General features: G+C 38.4%; 1 protein-coding gene across 2 annotated transcripts in view; it reads right to left on the bottom strand.

Annotated features, from left to right (window-relative positions):
- RORB (RAR related orphan receptor B) overlaps nucleotides 1-27,646 on the bottom strand; it is a 134,657-nt gene that overhangs the window by 35,433 nt on the left and 71,578 nt on the right. Inside the window, exons 1-3 of one of the 2 annotated variants that reach the window (XM_048291682.1) lie at nucleotides 15,002-15,128; nucleotides 5,977-6,062; nucleotides 1,514-1,655 (exon numbers count right to left, since the gene is read on the bottom strand). In XM_048291682.1, the coding sequence (XP_048147639.1) occupies nucleotides 1,514-1,655; nucleotides 5,977-6,062; nucleotides 15,002-15,041 (268 nt within the window). In that variant the 5' untranslated portion in view covers nucleotides 15,042-15,128. Of the gene's footprint in view, nucleotides 1-1,513; nucleotides 1,656-5,976; nucleotides 6,063-15,001; nucleotides 15,129-27,646 lie in introns of those variants that run through there. The other variant, XM_048291683.1, reaches the window with a different exon arrangement.

The following is a 27,646-nucleotide window of genomic DNA, read 5'->3' as shown; positions in this document are numbered from 1 at the left end:
AATGAATTTATTACATGGCTGGGAGGTAAAAATCATATTAAAGTTTTCTGTCAAAAAATTCACACAGCCAATTTTAAATTTGTGAGAGCTCTTAATATTCTTAATCATAAACAATCATAAAGACCCTTACATAAACCATGAGAGAACAAAGTAGTGCTGTTGGAAGAATCACTCATTTTGTCTGTCTGCAGTGGTCTCTGAATTACTGGTTGGGAAGACAGGGCTGTGAGCCACATTAAAATGCCCCTGTGATACCTTAAATCATTGGAAGATACTACTTTCAGGAGGAAAGCATGTGCTGTTAAATTGCTGAAATGTTACTATTTTAATCACCAGGAAGAATTAGGAACTAAGGTGTCAAGTATACTGGATCCTAGGACCAAAAAGAATTCACGGATTAAAGGCCAGATTGCAAGGCTCCTCCCAGATTGGTGAGACTGGCAAACAAGGCATTTCAGTGAGACAAAAGACACGCTGAGATAGAAGAAGACCTATTATGGTCCAAAATTCAAAAAAGTTTACAGCCTGTGGACTGTCTAAATAAATAGCTCTTTGAGGAACTTCTCCATCAGTAACTTAATTTCAAAATACACATTTTGTGTAAACCTTTTAAGACAGAAAACTGCTTCCAGGAAAATAAAATTAATATAAACTGCTTTTAAAAAGCAGAACATTTTCTTCTAATACTTTCTCACTACATAAAACATGTTTGTGAGCTGGAAATCCCCTGCATGAGGAGTGGTGCCTACGGCATGTGAGCTGTGGACGACCTTGCCCAAGCCTCCCATTGTCTGCAGTTTTGGTGTGATGTATGTTCTCAGCCTGCTGACCTTGGCTGATCACACCACAATTTGGAAGATCAGAGCTCTACAAAGACCAAAGGATCCTGAGATGGCATAGACTGTGGACCTTTCCTCTGGCATAGGATCCATTTTCAGCGCTAAATTAGGAAATGTTCTTCTACAGACCCAGACAGGGACAGGAGGCAATATGCAAGTAAAAGAAATGGGGTTTCTTCCAGAGCAAAATACTTGGTCAAGTGATCAGAATAAAACAAACAGAAAGCCCTAATGCTAGAAAGGCGTAAATTTGTGTAGGTGCGCCTCCTCACTACCACAGACCTTTAGAGATCTCAGGGAAATGGATGCTTTCACATATCAGTATTTAATATTAAGATAAATGCTAATGTTTAATATAATGCTTAATATAAACCCATCTCTCCAGAGGTGACCTTTTTGTGCTCTGTGCTTTTGATTAGAATAACATATTTCACTTCTGACTCTTTCTGTTCTAAACTAATACTGCTCTCCATTTTGTGATTTTCCCCACCCCTCTCCATGAAAATAGCCTTCTTTGTTAACCGGATGGCAAAGATCGTCTCACAGTGCATGCATTACAAAGCCTGGAGCTTCTCCTCTCTCTTTTTGCAGAAATCTACAGGGAGTTTAAGTAAGTCAGCAGTGAAGAAAAGTTTCAAAGGGCTTAGATGTGAAGTACGAATTTGACTCCTTACCATCTCGAGACATTCCCAGGGCAAGACATTTCTGCAGTCGGCAGTGTTGGCAACGATTTCTGTTGGTTCTGTCAATTAAACAGTTTCTCTGTCTTGGACAGGAGTAGGATGCATTGTTCTGCTGACTCCTCCGAAAGAATCCCTTGGGGCAAGAGAGCAGAGAAGACCAAGCATTACCATGAGAATAAACATGTGCCTGTGCACGCATGCGTGGACACACACACACAAAAAAAAGCATGCAAACAACTATAGCAAACTCTTACTTAGTGCACTGCTACTTATGCTGTGGCTCTGCAGATAGGTGGTATTGTATTAAAGAACATTTTTTTATAATAAGGAGAACTGTGCATTATTCTGTAAAGAATATAATTCTACTTTGTTAAAACCTAAATGATGTCACAGAATGCATTTTTATTGTGCAATAATGACCCTGTATCATCTAACACTTGTTCCTAATAGAGGAAAAACTTGTCAGCATTTTTAAGAGATGACATAAAAGTACTTGTTTTGAGTAATTTCTTCCTTTAATGAAGAGACTGGTAATAACTGTTACTGGTACGCATAGCATGAGAAGCTGAAGTCTGCTGTTCACTTTAACTTGGCAAATGTTGATCTGGTCTGGAGTGGCATACGATTCAGGAGTGAAGTAATTCAAATTCAAGCTTCACAAAAGCACTAGGATATAATGACTGTATCAAGTAAAGCCAACACACAAAGGAGAAAGCAACACCTTTAGATACTACCATGAGAATGAAATGGCATTTTCCATGGGCTGTTTGTCTAGAGACCTGAGGGCTGGAGGGGAAGTATACGTACACACACCTAAATCCTTACGAGCTTCCAGCTGCTATGAGGTGGTGCCAAGAGTGGCACCAAAAGGTACGGTTATGGTAGAAGTGACATGAAGTATCTGAATGACAAGAAGAATGAAACCACAGGGTGAAGAGAAACAAAAATAAATAGATCTATACCAAATAAATAAATAAATAAATAAACAAATAAAGGTCAGGAGGATCTGCAAGTCCAGACAGAAAAGAATGAAGCAGAGAAGTTCCTTAACCAATCTGGCAACTTTAAATGCAAGCAGCTGCAGGTTGTGTGGTGGGAAAGCTGAAGGATACCCGGCCACTGCAGGAGGCTGTGAATAGTGAAACAGCAGAAATATCATTACTGCAGTTAGACCAGTCACCAGAAGTGATACCAAAGTGCTTGTGCCTTTCTGGGCCAGCTTGCAAGCTTGCAAACACCCTGGAATGAAGCCAGAAAGCAACAGCTGATTTCATTTCTCAGGAAGAAATAGTGTATCTCTGCATAGGTTGATGGATGTTAATACTGAGCAATGGAAAAAGTCACAAAGTGACAGCGCTACAGGGCTCAATTCACTTTCTACAGGTTATCCATGAATTCTCACTTAAGTCCTGGAGAATTGCATGAGGGTGTTGTGGTGTGTCGGTGACAGGCATGGTGTTCCACCAAGGACACTGGCAGTGCTAGTTCTGAAGTCAAGCATAAAGAGACCCACTTGAATTGGCTAAAGCTTGTTCAGTGTATCAGTGATTATAGTGTATCTAAAATATAAATTAAATTCTATGATTTGTACTTTTCAGAAAACAGATGTCCTTTGGGGAAATCTCAGAAAAATTCTGGTGGAAACTTAACTGATTTCAGCTGACCAGAACTTTCCTGAAATGGTAGAAGTGTGTTTAATTTAAGACTAAATGGATGCTAATTGCAGATCACTTTGCTGAACTTTATAGCCAATCTCGGTTTTGACTTGTGAAGAGTTTTCTGTTTTCAGGTTTAGATTTTAGCAGCATCTATGTCGATATGGATTTCAGAGAACAAATTAATTAAATAATGTTAAAAAAACACATGCAACCATTAGCATTGACAGTGCTTTCTCCTGCAGTACTTTTTGTTCCCATTAAGGCTGATCTCATCTCAGAGGAATTTGTTTTGTCTTTGCCATCCTTAGGAAAAAAGGACCATATTATGTATCAAGGGTTACATAACAAAATTAATTTACAGCAGGTAGTTAATTTTTCTGAGGAGAATTTAATGCTCTCATTCTCCTGCATAAGATGTCTTATAAAGTAGCAATAATCCTTTCATTTCATTTTTATGGTATCTTTATATAGATTTGGCTATATTTGCTCAGAATAGTTCCATTTTGCATGAAGGAAGATGTATTTCATTACTGAAGAGCTAAAGAGTTAAAGACAGATTTCCCAGTACCTCCAACATGGACAACAAATCTTTCTGCACCTTGAACAAATCACTTGACCCACCACCCACAGCCAGTCTGAGAGAGGAAATGGCTAAATGAACTACTTTCTAATTTATGACAAAACAGTGGTAGAAAGTACTTTGCTTTTGGTGTAGGCAGTAGAAAAGATAAAAGGCTTCTTAGCAAAGAAGGAGCCGCAGAGACAGATGTGGTCCAAACTCATCTTCAGGTTTCACCCTTTCCGTAGGAATAGTGTCAAAGCTGCAAGTTCACTCAGTGGGTCCAGCAGGTCCACTGCCTATGCACATTCAGCCTAGGCAGGCATGCATACAAACCAACAGCAATATTTAAGACGACCCTTAAGCACTTACAATATGGATTTTCAGCAGTATAACTAATGTAGGGACATTGAGTTAAAGGATTTCCTGTTCCTTGAAGTCTGTAGCATCGCCACTGGCACTGTAATTCTTGGATGCTGTGTTCTGAAATGCTGCAGCTGCATGGTGCCTGGCTCAACACATGTGCATGCTTGTGGGGTGATTCTACCCTGTTTCTTCCACACATGGCCTCCATTCTTAATTATTTCAGGTTTGAGACACATTGAGACAAAAAGAGCCAGAAATGACCAGTATGCAGGCTGAGTGAATAGCTATTTAAATGCTTAAACGGAGAGGGCATTTAAATGGAGAGCAGAGCTGCACTGTCACAAACAGTGCTTACCTTAACAGGGAGCTCTGACAGGCTGAGATGCCTTCCAGTGGAACTGATGTGAAAAACTGACACGTTTTTTTCACACAGGCTCACAAAACAAGATTAGACTAATTGATCTGATACAGCAGAACTGGCACAAACCCAGTAGGGTTAAAACTATTATAAGTGGAAGAGAATCTCTTTATCTCAATAAGCAGTCTACTCACAGAGCACAGGGGTATCATCTCCTCTTGAGGCACACACAAGGGTGCATTAACCCTAATTACTTCTACGGGAGACTATACCCCTAGACACTCTGTGGGCTCTGAGTACTGAGAGAAGATGCTCTTTTTCTGCTTAAAGTAATTTTCTTCTGTAGCTTTTGTGCCAATTTTGAAGTATCAGATCAATTAGTTTAATCTTGTTTCATGTGATCATCATAAGAAGATGCTTATTTCTAGTCCAGTGCCACAGTAAGACAAAGACACACTGCAAATTGTTCTGCTTACAGTTGCTAACGTTCCTGAAAAAAACCCTGATCTTTACCAGTATATTGGTTCTCAATGTGTTGGCATTAAAATATTTCTTTTGCAAATGGGGTGCACCCAAATTTTCAGATTTTTCAGCTGTTCTAATACTTTGTAAAGCATTAAGTATAGACTTGTGATTTCACTCTGCAAAGGGGCACGCATTTTCAAATGTCCCAGTTTGTGTGTTTCCAGCTAGAAGAAATCAGAGATGCTGCCTCTCCACCTTTGCAATTTCCCATTTACAATTAAAACTGAAGTACCAGCATGTAGTATGGAATTCTGGTTTGTCATGAGTAATAATGTAATTCCTTAGATAACAAAATCGCAGACAATTTTAAAATTGAAAATTGAAGTCTTTCTTCTCTTTGCATGGGGTCTGATTTGTGTTATTTGAACTAATGCTTGAGATAATATGTTAATATGTCTAAGCAGCATGGAAGAGCTACATGCATCTCCCCCCTCTGCCCTTTTTTATTAGCCTCCAATTCCCAGCAAGTGCCCTACACTGAAGCCTATGCGGAAGAAGACAAAGGATCCTTTTATACTGCTCATAATGTAAGGCATTCTTTCTTTTGGAGATTACCATTTGCCCTGCAGATTATGCAAAAGAGATAAAAAAGGACCAAACTCACACCTGTAAGTGCTTAAAAAAGACCAGAAGTAACATGCTAACTGTAATGCTACATGGGTTGTATAGGAAACAAGAAATCCACCTCTCTCAAAGCTGATTTAAAGTAGAACAGGTGTGACTTACAGTTGGCAGCCTCTGTTGGTGTCAGCACTTACACTGCATCAGATGTAATTAATTCATGTTTCAAACAAGGAGGTAGCTCTAAAGACTATTTGACAAAATGGAAAGCAACTAGGAAAACTAGGCATGAAATGCATCTTTATCAGCAGTAGGCTTTACAGCCTGTGGCACCACTTGTTTGAAAGCTTCTAAGAGTGTGTCATTGTACACAGGTGCCTGAGGCTAATGCGAATGATGATGACTATGCTGTATTAAAATCCCATACCTTGCAGCCTTCACATGTGATGACTCCATAGTGTATTCCAGAGGATTTATCACCACAAATTTTGCATGGTATCACTTCAATTTGTGCTGAAAAAGAAAACAAGACAGATATTTTGGGTATATAATTGTATTCAATTTCTTTTTTTCTCGAAAGGAGATCTTTCAAACTGGAGAGCAGATAACCAGTTGACCCCCAACAATACAAAACTGCTTTGTATTGTATGTCTGGTTTTGAATGCTTTGGTTTGGCAAATTTTAAATGCTTCACATTATGTAGTTTCTGCCACACCCCATAAAACTCTTCAACATTTTAAGATGTCTCTCAATTATTAAGTTTTTCCTCATATTACCTTTTTTAAGGTATTTTTTTTTACCAGTTTACTTTATAATCATTATTGCTAATGACAGTCATTAGGGATCCTAAACAACAATCTGGATTGTTCCTTCCTACATACTTCAAGTATTTGTGACTTTCCATTTTTCTGAGGTAGAAATACACGGTGTATTTTGATGCTTTTTTTAAAGCAGAGTAGAGGTGATGAAGTTTTCACTTTCTTCAAATTATGTCTTCAAGACACAAAGATAGTAATACCACTGTCAGAGACAGGCTGGTAAAAGCTTGCTTAACCTCCCTGTCTCCTCAAACTTTTTAACACTGGGTCATTGGCAGGCAAGGCGTACAGATGGGGTTTAGGTAGCCAGTGGCTGTGTACTAGGAGAGTCAGGTATGATCTGAAAATGTTTAAATACGGACATGCTTTAGATCCTTTTTAAACATAGTGGTCTTTTAATTCTGAGAAGGAAAACATATTTCACTATCTTCCTTTTTTTTTCCACTAACACAGCTGTTTGATTCTCTCAATTATTTCAAATCGTGTGTCTCTCCTCTTATGACACTGTAAGAGCACATACTTAGACATGTAAGGAAGAATTGTGCCTGTATTTTAGTCAGATAAACTGAGAAGAAATGTTAAACTTATTTTCTTTCCCTTTAATTTGTTCTTCTACATAGGATGTGTGCCGCCCTGCCATTCTCCTGCTTGGAAGTAGAATCATGTTTGGAAAGTAATCCTGGCAGATGTTGTTTCTCCATACCCAGGGCAGGAACAGCAGCAGTTCTCTGCAACTCAAGTCACTCATCGAATCCTTGGGCAGAAAAGCTTTTTTAGTAGAGCTACCCAAAGCACAAGGATAGATAACTGTTAGTACTTTAACAAGACACGTTTACTCTAAAATGGATTGAGACAGGGAAACAAGATTATTGTCCAGAAGCTAATCCTAAGAAGAGCATCCCATTTCAAACTTTTAGGCAGTTGAAAAAATTAAAAAAACTGGAAAAAAACCATACTTAAAAATGACTGCACATTGTAAACTAAGCACTAAACATGCTTGCACAGTGGATGCTGTGAAAATATAATCATATAGACTGGATTTTGCCCCATTTCTACTTACGATTATCATTTGTCTCTTTTAGCAGAAGTTGGAAGTTTCCTTCCTACCACTTCCTTTTTCCTACCACCTTGTAGTTAAACAACCAAAACTCAGTACTGTGTCCCAGCAAGTCACCACCACATTTCCCACTGAAAGGCACATTGCACACCCTACTCCCTTAACCTCCTATTCAGTGTAGAGGCTCGTGGGGTAAACTGCACATGATGAACACTAGCAGGCCCCCCACTTTGGAAAGTCAAATAACTCTTCCCTTGGGACAGTATATCGAAAGGCAACCATGCAAGAGGAACTTACATGGACAGCTGAAGACACTTTAGCTCACCATTGTGAACTCATTTTCCTGATACAGTGTTTCTGATCTAGCATAATTTTAGGCATTGGTCAGGCAAGCAAATCAGTTTTAAAAGTGCTCCTAATCTGTGTTGTATAGAGGGAATTCCTTAACAGAGAAGCACCTGCAGTTGGAAATTTTTCCAGGTTGATCCTGCTCAAGAATTCCTATGCCTCAAACCCCCTGAGATAATAAAAACATTTAAACATGAGCCTCCAGGCACTGCTGTTTGTGAGGTTAGTTTGAGCAACTGCTCACAGGTCTCTGCTTGAGAATCATGTGGCTGGAGAAAGACTCAGCTCTGGGACCATGTGCTGCTCTATGCTTCAAAGACGTATGTCAATGTCAGAGGCAGGAACTACAATGAGAATGTAAAGAGATCTGCAGAAAAAGACAAGACAGAAAAAAAACCACAACAAGAATATGAAGGTACTTTTAATGTGACTTGCATCTACCATTTGTAACTCTGATAGGAACAGATAGAATAATTGATCCTGTGACACTAATTGCATTTAGCACAGTACTTTTCACTGTAAGCAAATAAAAATTTCATGCATGAGTTTCAATTATGAGCTCTACATTCATGGTATTTGTGGGTCAAGTCCGTAAATGCTAAGGCTCTGGGTTTCAATTAATATGTAAAAAATATTTTAGACTTTCGACTCTTCAGTTAATCCAAACCTTTATTCGAAAATAACCATTCTATAAATTAGTAAGTACAGGTTCTCTAGGAAATTGCTACCACTTCTCCTTAGAGAACTCACAGAAAAGACGTCCGTAGGACACAGAGGGCATTTGAATAAGTTTGGAAGGGTGTATTTTGCTACTGTTTCCCAGATATTTCTTTTTTTCATAAAACAGCAGAGCAATTTTAGGAGTCCTAACAGAAATCTTGATTGTATAGGCCAGATAAAAAAGAAACCACTGTATTGTCAGAAGGGTCTTGAGATACTGTTATGAACCTAGAGTGTACCGTGTTTCTCTTGCAGATATAATCACAGGTCACAGACTGCAGAATATTCTGAGTTGAGAAGGACTCCCAAGAATCATCAAGTTAAACTCCTAAGTAAGTGGCCCATATGGGGATTGAACACACAACCTTGATATTTTTAGTTGACACAGGATGCTACACTTTTTGCACATTCCATTTTTGTTTGTCCACCTACGATCTTATGTTGTTTTTCTTATTCCTTCCACCTATTAGACAAACAAACAGTTCAAGGACCTGTATATCAGAATCTCTTTACAGCTATTATAAAATAAGCAGTTTTCTTCTGAACTCCTTAAAAATAAAAAATTCATTGACAAAGTACCACTTCCTAAATATTGATGCAAAAATTGAATGAACAAACAGTAATGGGGTTGCCACAACGATAACTTTCAGCAGCACAGGAACAGAACTTATTTTCTCCCAATGTAGGAAACATGAGGAAGGAATAAGAGCAAAACTACTTAGCACCACTTTGAAAGTCTTTCCACTTGCCTTCTCACTCACTCTGATACCACGAGCAGGAAAAATGGCTCCTGCCTCTTTTCAAGCAAGCCTCTACCTGAGCTCACTTGCCTGATTTTTCAGTAAGCACATTGAGATACAAAAGCCTGCAAACCCACCATCACCCTGATGTCTAAGAAAACATAATGGTTGGATACATGCTGCATGATGATTGATCCCTACTACCAGCAGTAGCTTCTTTCCTCAGTACCACAGGGTCATGCATGTCTCTACAGTATTTATCTCTTATTTTATACTTAGGTTAAAGTTCTTTAGGATGGGGAATTGCCTCCAGTTTTACAGGGCACTCTACAAATTGTAATGCCACAATGGAAATTAACTAATACTACATGACTAGTAATTATAATCCACAGATGATGGGATAACCAGCTGGAATCTAATTCATTTTCTCACGACTACAGAAAGTAGGGTGGAATTCTATCAAGGAAGCAAGTCCAAAATTGTCTCACATATTTGAAATGAGCACTTAAATATAAACAAATAGGTAATTACAAACATCTTCAAAGAAAACATTAGCTCAAATGCTGCCCTAAGAAAAATCAAAAGTACACTGAGCTGCCTTTTTTTTTCACCAGTAGAACATTTATACATGAGCACAAAATTCATTATTCTAAAAGTAGGAAAATAATCAGGTTTCAAAAGTTGCTATATGGGTGAAATTAGGAATGAATCTCTAATGGGAGGCACAGCTAATTCTCTGAATTCCTCTTGAAAGAAAGGTAAGAGTCAACACGGCAGCTAATGTGTCTGATGTGTATTTGTGTGGACAGTCACATGCACATGATGTCTAGTAGAGAAAAACAAAGCTCACATTTTATATAATTTCAGTTTAATATCTAAAGAACTTCACTTGGGAAAGACAGGATTATAATCTCACAGAATTGTAGCTTTGGTTTAAGGGGGAAAAAAGACTCGAGCTTTCAGTATTTAGTTCTTGATCAAAAGATGATAATAAAGCATGCCAGGCATAAACTTTCAAGAGGAAGTCCTCTCTTTAATTTGTTGATCCAGGAGGGATTGCACTTGGAAGCATCATGGCTAATTAGAGAACTGATAGTGAAAAAACCGGTTGCTTCACCTTTCAAGAATTCCCATCATCCTTTGTAGCATTTCCTTGAAAAATGCTGGTACACTGGCCTAGTTCACTTTCATGTTTCTATCCCTAAGTGATTTCAAATTAAGTACATTCAGCACTTTTATCTACTTGCCAATTATACCTTTTTTATCCTGACCTCTGGGAGAAGGAAATGCTTTTTTTCCTTGCATGTTACTGTCAGTAGAAGTTTCCATGGAAAGTTAGGCTACCAACTACATCCCCTTTGCTACTGGAATAGATGTTCTCTGGTTTCACAGCAAGACTTCAGGTGCTCTGCATTTGTATTTAATAATCTGAAAATATACAGCTGAAGGTACTAGTTATGTTTACAGCCTCTGTCACACCTCATGCAGTGAGACCTATATAGTTAGTAATATCTCAGCAAGTTAATTAATTCCAGATAATGTTAATTAATGTCTGTAGACACATTAGCTGTCAATCATACCCCAAATGAGCCATTAGACTAAAGGAATATGGTGCAATTCACCCAGGAAAGTAATGTTTTCATAAAATCTTAGCACTTTCAGACAGTGATACCCACACCAGACTGTGGGTCTGGCCCCTGGACCTTGTTACAGCAACAAAGACTCTCTGCAAAGCTGATGGTTCTCAAATAAGCCAGTCCTGCATCTCATGAGCACAGATAACCGAACCCCAAAAAGCAGAAGTTCTTGTGTATCTCCATGTTTCACTGGGCACACATATTAGATGTCATCTGCACATGAGATGTAAAAACGTGTTATGAATATCAAGGTAAGCGATAGTCCTGGAACCTGGATATTGAGAAATCTGGTAGATCATTGCTCAAAACAGAAATGGGGTACATTTGTGCAAAAAAGATTTTTCCCATAAATGCATGCAATTTTCATGTCTGATTTCTTTCATCATCTCACACTCTTAGCAGAAGTTCTTTTAGTTTATAACCAATGTCACTTGGAAGGTTATTTGGTAACATGTTTTCTTTTTCCCTTCCTCTTTCATGACATTCCTGTCGGGAAAAAATGAACAAAAAACCCCCCAAAACCCAACCCAAAACATGCTGAATTGCACACCAACTCTTCTTACAGATCAACTCTGCCTTTTATTGCATGGAGAGTCTAAAGACTATTGGAAAAGAGTATTTTAAAACCTCAAGTTTTTTTCATTGCAAGTTTTTATTTAGTTACCCTGTGCATCCTTACTGTGTACATTTAAAATCTATTAAAACAAAAGATCAAACCTTAGAAATATGTGTGATAATGTCTGTAGAGTGATGAAAAGTTTTAAACTTTTTTTTTATGTGCTGTATATTAGCCCTTTTGCATGTGAAGAAATATGCTTATATCTGCACTGTAAATACATACTTTGGAAGATGTCTTCATGAGTTCCATGGCCATAGGAATGTTTACTGACCATTGTCAAACGGTTTGAAATAGATGAAGTAATATGAGTTCAAATGATTATGGCTGTTCCACAGCCAAAGGTAATTTAAAATTCTTCATGTTATCTCATCTTTTTGTATCTTATTGTTACATAGAAATTTTGGAACAAGTCTGGAAAGAATGATATACACAGATTACCTGCCTTTACATTCAGCAGAGAAGGTGAAATTACAAGGAGAAAAAATGTGTACAGCATAGCAACCTTTTCCCTAAGTGCTAAGAAGCACTGAAGTAAGAAAAAATGTTTTGTTCAAATACTGTTTCTTTCATTTCCTAAGTGTAACTACACTGGACCTAGCACTATTATTTAACAATTTATGTATAGTAAAAAGTTGTTACATTTATGATGGTCCTGGGATACAGATGAGATAAGATTTTCACACAGATTTAACATTATCTATTAGACCAAGAAATACATTCTTTTAAAAAGAAATGCTTTTGGACCCCTAGCTTTGTATCTTACCTTAGATAGGAGAAAAGGACTTCAAGCTTAAAACAGGTTAAGAATAACTGCTCCAAGCTGAATTTCATTGTAGTGGTCAACTAGAAAAGCTGCAAGATGTGCAAGGCTGTATGCTTCTCTGTGAAGCAAAAGTAGTTGTGAGCAAATAAAAGTAACAATTTTAAGAGCAGTGATATAATGTTGTGAGACGATGCTAGATTTTGGATCACAAGTCTTTTTTATTTTTGGCAGACCTGGTTATTTCAATTAATTAAAATAATTCGTAAATTGACAGAAAATCTGGATTTTCATTGGGTCACTACAAGATAGCAGTGGTGATGCAATTTCCTGGACTCCAGAAAACTCTGCAGCATTGTTGCCAAGGATGTTAGCCCAGCAGTCAGTGAAACACTGAGATTAGGAATCTGACAAAGGTACACAAATTGCTACCTAGAAGCTTGTTTGTTTCTTTAATTTGGACAAAATGGAATGGCTGAAGCATATAACAAGCACAAGTGTTCAGGGCTTTTCCAGACTTTTTTGAATGGTTCACAAGCAAGGAAGACAGCAGAAGAGAAGAACTGCCTGTATCCTCTGATGACTAACACAAAGTAGAGCCCATTGTCCAGATCCCAAAAGACAGAACTCATGTCCCTTGCCAGAAGCTATGGCTCAAAATTTGATCCTTAAAAGTCTCTGCTCATAGAGGTCAGAAAGTGCCAAAGGATCAGTAAACTCTGATAGCTCACCTAGCACTCTGTAAATCTGTATGGAAGCACTTTCATTGCCTCTCAATGTGGACTTCTCTGTATTCATCTATGAACTTTTTCCCCTAGCAACTCAAATTCATGGAAATTATGTGTGTATCTTCAAAGGATGGTGCTACAGTAATATAAGTTGTTACACAACAAAAACACGTTGCCACACTGACGATTTGGGCTCCAGGTGTGAGTTAAATCAGAGTTATTTAACTAAATGATCAAGGCCTTATACTGGGCCCCATAAATGAGCTCAGAAACTTGCCCTATTCACAGGGAAAGATTTAAGTATATAATATATGCTGAATTATTACTGTACAGTTTCTGCTTCCCTCAAAGACTCAAGCAGTGGTTCTGCTGATACTGCACACTTTCCCTGAAGAGATTATTATGGTAATCCCAAATATTATACTACCCAAGCTATCTTACATTTGAGCTCATCAGATCCAATGTTCTGCAAATAATCTCTAGCAGCTTTAGCTAAGTGTTTATATAAGCTGGTCAGGATGACTGAGTAGTGGTGACCATGTTTTCTGTGCAAGTCTCTAAAACAGTGAAAGTGCACTCAGTCAAAAAATAGCAACCCATACAGAAAATACGTTGCATATGCAAAGTTCTTTCCTATGAAAACTGTACTCAGTATTTACTCTGCCAAACTGTCACAATTTTCGAATGTTTAACTTAAAATGTTTTATAATACATCAGGTATTTAACAAGACAAAATATTTTCTGTCCTTACTTCTCCTTACTCAAAAAGCTACTTAGAATGTGCCAAGTATTTCTGACCTATTGTTTCCTGAAGACAAAAATCCACGGCTGTATTTTTTTCCGTTCTTGATAAATAGAGTAATGAACTTTGCAAAGGAAGAGTTCAGATACTATGATAAATATTTACAGTCCATCCTGCTTGTCGAAGCTGGCTGATATGGTCATACAATAGTCAGGACCTTAAGTTAATTCTTTGTGTTAGATATGGCACAGATGTCTGCCATATAGTTACAAAGCTGAGCAACACAGAGAGAGATGCTGCAGGAACATGCTGCGAAGACCTGGCTGTGGGATCACACACAACCTTATCTTTCCTCACGCCCAACCGTTACTGTTTGCTGGAGTGGCATGGAAATGAACTTAAAACTTAATTCATCTTGTAATAGAAGGAGGGTGTAGTGGTTATTCTTAACTCTGTCTGTGGCAGGACCCTCTTCTCCAGCTCTTTGCTACTGGACTGCAGCTGCAGCACACCGACAACCTTTGTACCCCTCCTCTCCTCCCCCCTTTACCTGCACAGATTCATTTGAATGTCCACAAATTCCTATACTTTCAGTAACACTCAAACCCAGAATTCTATGCCATGCAAAATCTTCAAGGGAAATGAGGGCTGTTGCACTGTTAGATTTCAGCAGTGCAGCAAAATGAAGATCTAACTTGCATTATCTGGGACTTTGTGTGACTACCATCAAAGTCAAGGGAACAATTTCCAATCCACTTTCCCGGACTACTTTTCTTGCAATACCTGACTTTAGACACAATGTAACTCCTACAAGGCAAAATTATAAGAGACAAAGGCAATAACAAACAAATATTAATAGTGATTTCAACCTGAAATGACTCTGAAATCACTCTGATATTGCCTTCTTAAAACTTTTTGAATTTCTTCATATTTCTCCATATTTTTGATAATCACTATGGATTTTCACTTTTGCACATTCCTATTTAAATCTTTGCTCCATCTTTTGAAAAGTATTTAAATCAGCTGGAGATATTCTTGGATTTGCATCTGTTGCTGTTTGAAAAAATGTTATACTTACCAGCTGTCTACTTACCAATTTAATTTGCCATCTTTTAAACACAGTAGGAAAAATTATCTTTAGTAAAACTCCAAATGCAGTTGTCTCAAGGGTAGACTTGTACAACATGTTTAATATTTCCCTCTTTATTATTCCCTATTTATTATTTTTCACTGTAATGTCCCATATTGTTAAGGAAGTGAAGAATAAAAATATTTCAACTCACCAGTTGCATCAGGTTTTATTTCGGTTTGAATATCACACATTTCGTAAATAAATAAGACTTCCAGGAGCAGAACAGTAGCCTTCCTACAAGCCTACTTATTCACAGTTACACCTGTGCTGTTGCAAAAGTGGAGTCTTAACAGACTGCATTAACAAGATTAAATGGAAGAAGTAATAAGGCACAGACTGTTCCATTTCATTAAAGAAGGGAAGAAGAGCGCTGGAGGCACTAAGTAATGAAACAATATTTTCTTTTGATACCGTATTAATGTATGCATTTCCTATTTCAGTCCAATGATTTAAATTTTTTTTTCTGGAAATTCTGAAAATAAATCTCAGCTTTCCTATGTCATCAGTTTTTGTTTCAGACATATGTAACACATGGAGAATTAGAGTGGCAGATGTAAGATGCCAAATTATTACAGATAAAATCTCCATGTTGTGAAATGACACCTATGTCCTGCCTAATTTCAGCCAGAGCTAAAAAGTAAATTTTCTTCCAGTGTTTTTAGATGTCATGTGACAGACCTGTCTGAATTGCCCCTGCTGAACATCCATTACATTAAAGGAATATTAATTGAATCCCAGTTGCCCCGAGGCTGTACAGAAAAGAGGAACTTAGGGGCAAGCTCACAGTATCAATTTCTAACAGAACTGCTCAGAGCCTGGAACTGCTATGTTTCCCCCCCCGCCCCACCCAGGCTTCTATACTGGCTAGAATTGCATCCTGGTTCATAGGTTACACTTGCAAAGGCATACAGTAGCTGTTATGCACCAAATGTGGTGCAGCTGAACACAAAGCAAGATTCACACGGGCTTTCTGTCAAAAATAAAACAAATCAAAACAGTACACAAAGTACATAAGAAGAGCATTTCTGCAAGCCAGCTAATACATTACATGTATTGCCTCTCACTCACTCACTTTTCCCTTTTGAGTCTTTGTGGATTTCCTGTGCTTTGAAAGAATTCCTCCCACCTCTCTGTTACACATCCCCAGGCTTCTCTGCTGCATCGTTACTGCACTTCCAGGTAACATTTCCCTTTTAATCTGTTTTCTCATGCCCTAACCTTTTGCATAAAGAAGTTGTTGGAATAAGGGATGATTCAGATTCTAACAGTTCTGTCTTGCTAACCCTGCATATTAATTTCCTTGGAATTTGTGCCAAAGTTAAAACAGAGAGGACTTAACTTTCAAGATTCAGTCAGCCTGATACATACAGGAGACTGTTAATTCTACATGCTACTGGGAAAAACAAACATTCAGAATTGCCATCTCAGCCACTTTGCTTTGAATGCTAGCTTGGTTTAGATAAAAACAGTTCAGAAATTTTCAAATAAGAGACCACTGCAAGAGGAAATATTAGGGGAGAGTTCTGAAGTTTATGAAAATAAGCAGAATTATTGGAGATTGGGGAAAGTACAGAAAACAAACAAATACATGAGCTGGGAATAGTCAGGCTGAAAAAATATTTTCCCAAATAATACGGAAAACATTATTTGAAGGACAATAAGGAACAGGATGAGTTAATTACCTCCAACAACTCATTTAAATCTGCATAAGCATTACACAGTTATTTTTTTCATGTCTGTTCCTAGAACCAGTCACATATAGACAACATGTATTGCTCTGGGTTTACAATCTTAAATAGAGTCTCAAACTCTTGGCCTGTGGCATTTTGATGAATAAGTATTTCCTGGCTTGGTAAAAAGTAGTTTGCTCTCTATTATTTCATTAATCGAAGCCCTTTGATGTTATGGAGCATAATTTTTCTTGACTGGGTAAATAACTGGTGTATAATTTTCCTTCTGTTGCAACAGCATTTCATTCTGCTGAAGTATTGATTGCCTAACAAGACTTTAAGTCTCACTGTTTCACAAAATATAAGAGTTTCCCATTAGACACACTGCTTTCCTTTCAGATAAAAAACCTGGACCAAAGAAACGGCCAAAAGAAATGAACAATATTCAAGGGGTTTTCCCCCCCTCTTTTCCCTCTCTAATTTGTGTAACTGACAATTAGTTCTGCATGAGTCAGAAAGAAATCAATAGATTGTTGCCAAATACTGCATACCCTTCTGATGCATGATTTAGTACCAAACTAGTACTTAGCAATGATTCCAGACACACTGGCTTTCAAATCAAGAACTATCATTGACTAGCAGCCTAATAAATCCCACTGTATGTCCTGTTGTATGTGCTCTGCCTCTACAGGCATTAGGGTGTAAGGACTTAAAGAGCACAATGAACTGCCTCAAACACTGTCAAAGAATGAAGTTCTCGTAAGATAAGCCACCACAACAGGAACTTAGGAAAAGCACAGATGGAAAATAGGGAGGCACTAATACCAGACCTAAATGGAGGTGAAGGTTTGGAATTAGCACATCACACAAATTCCACTGTGCAGACTGTGGGAAAAATGCAGATGGCAACAACAGGGAGATGCCAGGCCTGGTGAGGCAGATCTGGATAATCCATCCAGATAAAAATTCCCACCATGGCAAACTGTGAGAAAGGAAACAGCTGCTTGCACACATGCCATTCCAAGTTATGGGAACAGCATCTATGCCTCATGGATACTGGGGATGTGGACCTGGAAAAGAGTGGTACCTCCAGAAGAACACTTAGGGACTCCCAGCACCAAGCAAATCAGCATGAAGAACGACGAGCAGGATGCCAGAGGAATCCATGTGGTGGTGATAACTTTTGCCGAATCTTGCATTCTGTCTTCCCCCTCCTTCCTCCTATTTCTATCTCTGCCTCTACCCCACATTTATGATTAAATAAAATCCGTACTATTGATTTTGATGTATGGCCTTGTCTGCACCTTAATTCAGGCAGAGGCATCTCTTAACAATCGGATCCTAATATAGGGCAAGCAGAATTTGGATGCAGAAGTATATGCAATATTTATGTTTGAAATGAGACCTCAGTTCCAGAAGAAAATGGAAGTACTTTAACTCTTACAGAAATGTAATGATAAAACATCATTTTCAGTTTGTGTTTCTAGAAATCTACCCCACTGATTCTCAGCTGAAAAAAACCGTATGTTGAAAAGTAATTTCAAGAGCCAAACAAATACAAAGTGAAAACTCCATTCATCTACAGCACAGGTTAAAGTAAGCTCTGAAATCCAGGTATTATAAGCTTCCTTTTGACCACGAAGCTGTCCTATGAGCTGGCTTAATAGCCTGAACCAACAGACAATCTCAATAAAAGGCATCATCATACACCTAGCTTTCTTTTTAACTGTTTGAAGACAGAGATCATAGAAACATAGAAGAGTTTGGGTTGGAAGGGACCTTCAGAGGTCATCTAGTTTCAGCCTTCCTGCAATGAGCATAGAAAGTCATATTTTCACATTAATAACAAAATATTGCCCAATTGTGTTCAACAGGAAAGAGATGTTTTTTTAGTTGATAAATATTTTTGAGGTAAGTGGTTATAAAGAAACAGGGCAGAGTTTCTAGCACTGTTTAATTCTGTACCACCCATATCATGGTGGGGTTAAGGTTTCAGGAGGGAGCCAGGTCCAGCAGTGGCAGGACTGCCATCCTTTCGTGGGCTTGAAAGAGGAGGTGTGCAAGTTTTTGGGTCAGCCTGGCACAGCCAGCCCCTCTCTGTCACTGGCAGCCTTTTCCCTGTTCCTCTGAGGAGAGCCTTTTCTGGGTTGGTGCTAGAAGACACAAAATGAAGAGAGCAGCAGCACTGAGGAGTGGAGCCCCGCCGAGCTGCTTGGGGCCTAAGTGCAGCCACAGCAACTGCTACAGCAACCACAGCTGCAGCCAGAACTGCCGAGTGCTCCACTCCTGCTCCCACAGAGCCAGCCCAGCAGAAGGGTCCCCTGACCTGCTTCAGAGCCCACTCAGGTCCCACCAGATCTTGTCTTGTCCCCGTTTTTCCAGTGTTTTTGTGATGGGGGAGGGAAGTCAAGCTGTGACTCTCCCTGACATATACTGCATTTGTTTTCCCAAAAACCACGTGGCCCAGCATGCAACCACTCACCATTTTTGGCTTTGTCTGGGAAAACCACATTGAGTACTGTCTTTGGGAAGTGTTTTTGTTTGTTCAGTGATGAACACCCTTTTTTGTGCAAAACACTCTCTCTTTTGTATGCTCTTTTATTAATTTTTTTTGGTTATTGTGATTTTTCACTTAAGTGTGATTACAGTTTATAATCTTCTCTAGTATTTCCTCCACTATCACAAGAGGGTGGAGGAAAGGGGGTAGCTTGAGTGGGTTTAATTTTCCTACTGTGTTTTAAACTAGTACATTAAGAAAGGAAGGAATTTGACACTGAACACTTTGGAATATAGCCCTATTCCTAAATGAGTTAATTCTCTCATCAGTCCAATTTGCTGAGCAGTTAATAGTATGTTATAACACCCACAATCACAGAATGAACTACGGAAATGAAGAATGCAAACAATTTATCCCGCAACTACCATGGACAGGGAGTATAGACTGCTCCAGATACACCAGTCATGAGCTTGTGATGAAGCTTGCAACCACCTGACAGCACAGCAGCCCTCCTGCCCTGGAAGACATCTAGGATAAGCAGAACCCGCAGTCATGGACTCAATGAACTCGACAGAAATCTAGGAGGGACAGGTATTAACTAGGGAAATTGTGCTTGTGCATATATCTCTGTATATATGTATACAGTTTGAAGATGTAGGAGCAAGGTCTGATGTTGATGGCATAGGATAAAGGCTGGATAATGTCTTAGTTATGGTCAGGACAAGTTTAATTATTTGCAACAGCCAGCAGGGGCCATGGCTAGGATCCAGAAGTTATTCTATACCACCTCAAGCCATTGCCAGGGGCAGGAGTAAGGAAGTCTCTTCTGCGGAGAATGAGTTCCTTCCAGTCAAGTAAATAGGGCAGAGGGAGTGGTCCTGTAACTCTGGTTCTGAGGCTGAGAGTAGTTGGGAAACATGCATTCTGAGCAATCACATGTGAACTGTTTGCCAGTCTTTTACACTTCATTATACTGTTGCTATTTCTGTTCATTTTCTTATCACATTGCTGTTTCCAGTAAATTTTTCTTATCTCAACCTATGATCTTTACTTTTTGTACCTCCCATTCTTCTCTCCATCTTGCAACAGGAGAGCGGGGAGAGTGAGAGGCACATGCTTTGGAGAGTCTCAGTGGGAGCACTAAACTGGGAAGCACTATTCCTAAACCATGCCACACCTATAGATAGAACTATTTTTCTTTTCCTGCTCTTGGTAGTTGTATCAAAAAGTATCCAGCTGTCTGGATAGATCTCTGAGTAAGAGAAATGAAAAAACAATGTGTATCTGTGCACAGGCAAGACTACTGGTTCAGAACCTCATTTGCTACGGACTGATGCAGTGTTGCCAAAGCCAATGAAGCTGTGTAATTATACTGACTGTGGGTCAGCTCCTCTTTTCATTTATTCCGATGTTACACAACAGTTGAAAAATAAAAGAGAGTGTTAGAAAAAGGCTGTAATTGTATTATTCTCTTTCTGAAGGCTGCATATGATATATCCCCCAGTCTTAACTGCCAGAACTGCAGAAAATTGAGCAGCAGCTTCTAGGTTGTGGCCCTGCACAATTATGAAGAAGGTGCTTCTGTTCATTTATTTTAGGAAGTAGGTATTGTCCTTGGAGAATATGATCAGATGAACCTTGCTCTCTCTTTTGCTTTGTATATTCTTCAGCCATGCAAGCTCTGATCAACCTTGCAAGTGCCCTTTCAGATGCTGGCCTTTCTCCTTTGCAGATATAGAACAGAAAGAAAAGTCTTACTGTATCCTGAAATCCTTGTGATCTGTAAATCTAAGTCTCTGCAGCCCTAGGGACATTTCAACAATGTGAATTAAGTTCTATTCCACTTGCAAGCTAAAGATAAAAAAATGGTGATGGCTACTTTCTAGATTGAAGAAGCATGAACAGAAATATATCAAGAATCCTGGAGCTTTAATCAGAGCTGCTATATATGATAATATATGGATAGCATAATATATATGCGTTTACCCCAATCACAGCAAAAGGATCAGCACAAGAAGTTGGTAGCAGGATTTTCTGTCAGCTCATTTTTTACTCTGTTTTACGTTTTCTGGTGAAAAGTGATCCCAGCAGACTGCATGAAGGGGAGCCATGAATGAGACAGAGCATGCTCTAAAGGTCTATTATTCCACTGTGCAGTACATTTTATGTTAAAAGACTTCAGAAATTATAAGATAGGCCATACCTCTATGTACAGAAAATAAGTATCTTTGGACAACCTTGTAATGTTGAGGTGACGAGCTTCCTCTGTTGATATGAACTCTTTAGGTCCTTGCAAAACACTGAATGAGTGTTAAGAACTAGGGACCAGAGTATCATCCATGGAAAAACTGGAAAAGAAATTATGGATATGTACGAAATAGTATCTTTGAACCATACTGGAAGTGGTGAGCTAATAATAGAGTGGTCTATTACTACACTTCCCCATTTAAACTTGCAGGATCTATGTGACTTCTTTTGACTGACTCTTTTGTCTCACCGCTTACTTATTGTTTTACCTTCCAAGGAGTGACTGACCTCTTGATAAAAAAAAGTCTCTTCCCTAAAATGGATGATACGTGTCCCAGACACATCTAAAGAGAAATTCACAGCTAAATACACTCAGGAGCAAGTCAGGTATTTTAAACTCCTACAGTCCAGATGTTCACACACCACCTAATCAGGCTACCAAACTTTGACTGTAGGAAACCACTGACTTTCCAGAGAAATTATTGCTGTTTTCATTATTTCAAACCCTGTGTGTCACACATCGTGTGTGTCAAAATCTTGCTACTGGATGATAGTACTGGACAAAATTGTTTGTAATGGGCTATTGCCTGTGAAACTATCAATTATTTCTGTAGGTCAACTTAGTTTTTCTAGTGGCCAACATGCTTTGCTCCAGTCTTCACTGGTTGCCCAACTTATTGGTATTTTTACTAAGATTTAAAAAGCCAGTAAATATCTAAATTGCGAGTCACCTTCTGAGAAGGAATACTTTGATAGTTGCTTTCAAGTTGAAGGCACTGATCTCTATTACACACTTTCTGCTTTATATTCTAAATATGAATGCCATAGTTTGGACATTTAAAAGTAAATTTATTTGCCTGCAGAGGATAAATAGCTACACCCCCCAAAATTTTGAACATTAAGGGAAATTATTTTGATATAGCTCTTTTCTTTTTTTTGTGTGTCAACAATAAATTTCAGTTTTCTGCAGCAACAGAACCATGGTTTCCTGAGCACTTGGCCCGACTTAAGAAAGCTGTGCTTTACACAGACTTATGTCTCACAAGAGAAGCAGAGATAAATCTAAGGTGGCATTGTTTTTTTTTCTTTAAGCAAGATGAAATTGCGTTCTATAGTTTTTTATAAACCAGAAAAATCAGCAGTCCAAGTATTTTGCTATACTTACTGAAGTGATCTGTCAAGAAGAGTAGTGACTACACATTGAAAATAAAAAACCAAGCCAGAAGGATTTATGCAAGTTATATAATTAAATAAATTAAAAGAAAGCTTTTTCAAGAGTTTTCTGGTATCTAAATGTAAGCCTTGCTCTTTTATACTTTAACCAAAATGTGAAATGAAACCTGTTGGTTTTATTCCTATAAACTGCTGTAACCACACTCTGCTTCCGATGTGTTCCAATTTAAGCTCTAGACTCCCTGTAACCATAATGTCTTGTTGGGAACCTAATAAAGTGGGACAATTTATCTGTCAATGACCACAACCACTATGCATAATTCAGTGTGAGACTTCTGTATTTCCACTTTACTGTAAGGAAACAATAAATTCTCCCTGAGACCTCTTCATTATATGCATTAGCAAATGGTATTTGACTGGCAGCAATGCTGCTTCTGAACTGTGCTTGCATCATGTCCCTTCAGTCTGCCAAACCCAAACACCCAAAATGGAGAGGTGAAACAACAAACACATCAGAAATATTCCAGTGAGCATCCTGAACCTAGTGAATTTGTGCTCCATCTAGCTGGGAGGAGAATGGGGATCTTGTGTCTTACATAAAACTCACGCAGTTTTCACAAACAAAAACACTGTCTGCCACATTATAAGGTCAGTCACAAAGAAAGCATCACTGCTGGGCTCCTAATCATGAATCTCAACTCATTAATAATACACAAAAGAACATCAAACCTTTCTAAAACAACAAGCCCAGAGCTTTGCTGTAATACCTCTGCTAGCACTTCTGCTCTGCACTCCTGAAGACCCATATTGTGCTTTTGACAGAAAGAGTGAGTGCTTTTAAGTCACTCTTCTAAATACTACCACGGGCTTGTTTCCAAGCACAGCATGTGAATAATAGATGCAGAATTCAACTGATTTAAAAATAGTGAAAAAATTATTAACTGAAGATCATGGTTGCAGGCAGAACACAGGTCATAGAGTGAGCGTGAGCCACTCAATGTACTGTGCTGCTATTTTAGTTATTGTGTTCAACAGAATCTTCAAGCACATGACAAAGCCTGTGGCATTGTCCTTCGATGTCCTCCATGGAGGCACGAAATGGAGAGAAACTCCAACCAGTATGACAGCTTTATTCACACCGGTGACATGAAAAAGATACTCATCCACACTGAGATACATTAGCAAAAAACAAACAAAAAAACTCTGAAGAACAGAGACCCCTAAGACTTCAGTACTTGGACAACTGCCTCTTGAGACACTTAAAGTGGGACTAGTAAACCTGTATGTACTAAAATGTTTCTGGCAGAGTATAGGCAGTCCAGTGATTTGCCATTGGGTCTGGGTTTGTGAACTGCTAACACACAAAAGCTGGAGAAGAAAAGACAATATCTTAGGTGCCTTGGGAAACACATATAGGGATGTTTTTCATTTTGAAAATTTGCCTAATTCTCTTCTCAACAGCAACTAACTAATAAAACTGTACTAGTGACATCAGAGTATAGGGGAAGTAGCGAATGAGCTATTCTTATACAATCATTAGATACACCAAATGCAAGCATTTGCTTACAGTGATGTTTTTATCCCTTTGCCCAAAGTACCTGACATTTTTTTCTGACAAAACTTTAATGAACATAGTTGCAACTTCATTAAAGCTAAATGGAACACAGCTTTGTCATCCTAGCTGTATAAAACATACTGGGTGGGTTTTTGTTGATTTGTTTTGTTATAGCTACAGAGCAAAGAATAACCTGTCTGTAAGCCCATGCCTAGCAGCCTTTAGGATGTTGCCACATCTGAGGCAAAGCACTACGGCTTCTAAGTCCCAAACAGCCGTGCAGAAGTGCAAAATGGTTGCGCCACATAGAACTTCAGGGACATTTAGGTAATTAGGCAAATGTGTACTGGTGTGCTAGAAGCAATGTATCAAAACACTTTCACAAGACATGGTGAGAGGCCTCAATAAGAGCCTCCCTTTCATCAACTGATAAAGCCTATCACTAGCTGTGGAACAAAGGGAAAGAGTAGTATCAAACTAACCACAAGTACAGCTTCCTGCCATGCAAGTGAAATAATACATTATTGCCAGAAGCCTTTCATCCAGCCATTTTATAAGAAATGAGAGCAAGCTGTAAGAAGAGAAGAGACCACTAGGAGAACAGTGGTGTTATTGTAACTTTTTATCGCTGTCACACTACTTTGTCATTATGTTGGGTATACTTTTCTAGTTTCCCCTTCCGGGAGCTGCCAATGAATTTAGAGAAGTGGAATATAAACTTTTATCATCTACCTCTTAAATTCAAAAAACCTGTCCAAATAACCAAAGCTAAGGACAAAAAACAGCTGACTAGCAGCATTTGTCATCTTCATAAAACATAAAAGTGTACAGCAAAAGGATTCTGGTTTCCAAGGCCATGCAATATAACTCCTCTTCACTGGTTTATACTGATTGTTCTTGAAGACAATACAAGATATAACTTCCTAATGAGATAGAATAGCTGATGAAATCTAAGAACCTAGTAAAAACAAAAGTACAATAAAAATATTTTATTGGTATTTTTTGTTCTGATATGTATCTAGACAAGACATATCTACTTGAAAGTGAAAGACTTCCCACTCTGTGCTGAGACTGAGAATTTGCTTTAAAAAGTTAAGTAAGTGGTACAGCACAACAACCATAGTTATCAATGTTACATACTACAATACTGTCTGTTGCATTCTTAAAAATGGAAGTACAGTTGTGTTACAGATGCCAAAAATGGAATTGCTATTAAAAATGTCTTAATGGTACAGTATGCTCAGGTCTGTCTATTATCACCTTTCTACCCATTTTTCTTCTCCTCACAAATGCTATTTATAAAGAGAGAAAAGTGTGTATCATCTATCCTTTGCACAAGTGCCATGCATAATGTTAATTACGATGATTTTCTGCACCTCAGAAGTGCAACCATTTCCCATAACTACACAGAGGAAGAAAATAACCCTAACTCAAATTACTGTACAAGAGACAGTCCTGACTAATATAGCTCTTATTACCTAAGATGACATTGAATAGCTATGGATAGCACTAGTATTTTCAATTCAGGTGGTTCTACACTCAACTATTAACCAACCCTACCTCATTTTCCCTTGGACACTAATTACTTCTGATCATGTGGCTCAGGAAATCTGAGCAAAACTGTAATAATGGTCCCACTGAGAACTACCTACCTAGGTATAGGGGAAACAATAAGCCAAGGGATTTATGCCATAAGTGCAGCCCATGCTAACATCCTACTCACTGTAGCTTTAGTTGTTAGAGCCAAGAAGTCAAAATAAACAAAATTCTGCAGTATTTGGATGTTTTTCTCATACTGTCTTAGCAAGTATTACTAAGCAAATCTGGCATTCAAACTAAAATGTTTTGCTTTGCAGAAAAATGCCGAAAAAACATTATTAAAAATCTCATGAAAATTGTTTTATCTGGTAAAAATTTTAAGTATTAAAAAAAAAAAAAAGGTAAGAAAAGCAATTCAAACCAGATGTTTTCATTATGTCTACATGAAACATTTGGTAACAAATTTCTCTCTCTATAGGTATAAAGCTTTAATTGGCAGACAGTAAAGTCTGATGGGAAAATAACTGTCTTTTAAATAACTAGGAATGAAAAGCAAATTGAGTTAGCACAGTGTAAGATGCAAGTAATTACATAGTGTCAATCCTGTTTTATACAGTTCAGTCTTTAAACAACATGTCTAGGAGAAAATATGAATCTCCTTTCTTCAAGTGACTCAAGCTCTTTTCCCAAAAAGTACTCAGGGCTATTACATGTAACAGCAGGCTCTTTGCTTAAGGGTTTCTCAAATGTGGATGATACTCACCGTTAGTATGCAACAACGCACAATTTCCTCTTCCGCTTGTCAAACCTAAATATCAGTAACTAGCTATGAGAGAACAAGTCTTCATTGGGCAACTTCCAAAATTATCTTTTCTGCAGAAAGAATTTCCACTATCTCCGAGAAAATGACCCCACAAGGAAACATAAAAGACTTACTGAAGTCTCAACAATATGTACTATGCAACTGTGTATTTTCATTGATACATTTAAAATTCTGCTCAAATGCATCTAATTCACTGAAAAGAAACAAAAAAAGGATTTTTAGATGGCTCGTGTCACAGTCCCGACTGATGTCACTTCTCAATTTCCCACGTGCTGTTTTTGTACCATCACTTGTCCCTATGGCACGTACACTGCTTCAGCTGTATTTCACCTAACAGAATCAACAGCAGAGAAGGCTTCTATAGAAGGGGGCAAGACAGGAAGCCAGAACTACCTGGCAGGAGACTGTAGCCAGGTAAGTGTCAGCCTCTTCCCCAGGGAACCACCAAAAGGATGAGAGGACCAGGTGTAACTATGGAAGACTCAGGCTGGACATCTGGAGGAATTTCTTTATGAAAAGGGCTGTTAAACATTAGAGTAGACTCTCCTGGGAGGAGGTGGAGTCACCATCCCTGGAAATGTTCAAGAAATGGCTGTATGTGGCACTTACTGCTGTGGTCTAGTTGACTAGGTGGTGATCATTTAAAGGCTGGACTCAATGACCTCAGACGTCTTTTAAAACCGAAGTGATTCTGTAGCTCAGTGTCAGATAACAGCTAATTTTTTTAAGCAAGACGGTCATGTGATACTGTAAGGATTCTAGGAAACATAACCAATTCATTTAACTTTGACTAATTTGCACTTATAAAGTTTTATCTTAGATCATCCCAGGTGTAAAAATTATCCAACAGCAAACACTCATCTCCATTCTGTGTAGGAAAGACAGATGATCCTGGTCCACAGTGGTACATTTACACAAGCAAACTCTGATCGTCTGCAAAGACATGGCATCTGAATCCTTTGTGTAAGTAATGCACCTAAGTATATTCTCAGTAGGATCACAGACACTGAGCTGATAAAAAAATTATTTAAGAACAGCTATTATGATCATTATTATCTTTTATTATAGGCCTCCACTCTTACTCCTAGCAGGGTGCATGCATTAAATTACAATGTGTTGGGTATCATGAAAGATGATAATCTTTGACCACTTAACCTCTCCAAAAAGGGATGGATTACATGTTTCTCCAATTTAGGCTGATGGTGGATTTGAATCTTTTCTTCTGTCAGGGTATCTACAAGCATCTGGAGAACAGTATTTGGGGCTTCTTTTGCTTTTTCCTTTCTCCTCTT

The sequence above is a fragment of the Corvus hawaiiensis genome, chromosome Z (genome assembly GCF_020740725.1).
Source record: "Corvus hawaiiensis isolate bCorHaw1 chromosome Z, bCorHaw1.pri.cur, whole genome shotgun sequence".
NCBI classification, from domain to species: Eukaryota; Metazoa; Chordata; class Aves; order Passeriformes; family Corvidae; genus Corvus; species Corvus hawaiiensis.
The sequence above is the reverse complement of the archived record's forward strand: the minus strand, read 5'-3'. Positions and strand labels throughout refer to the sequence as shown.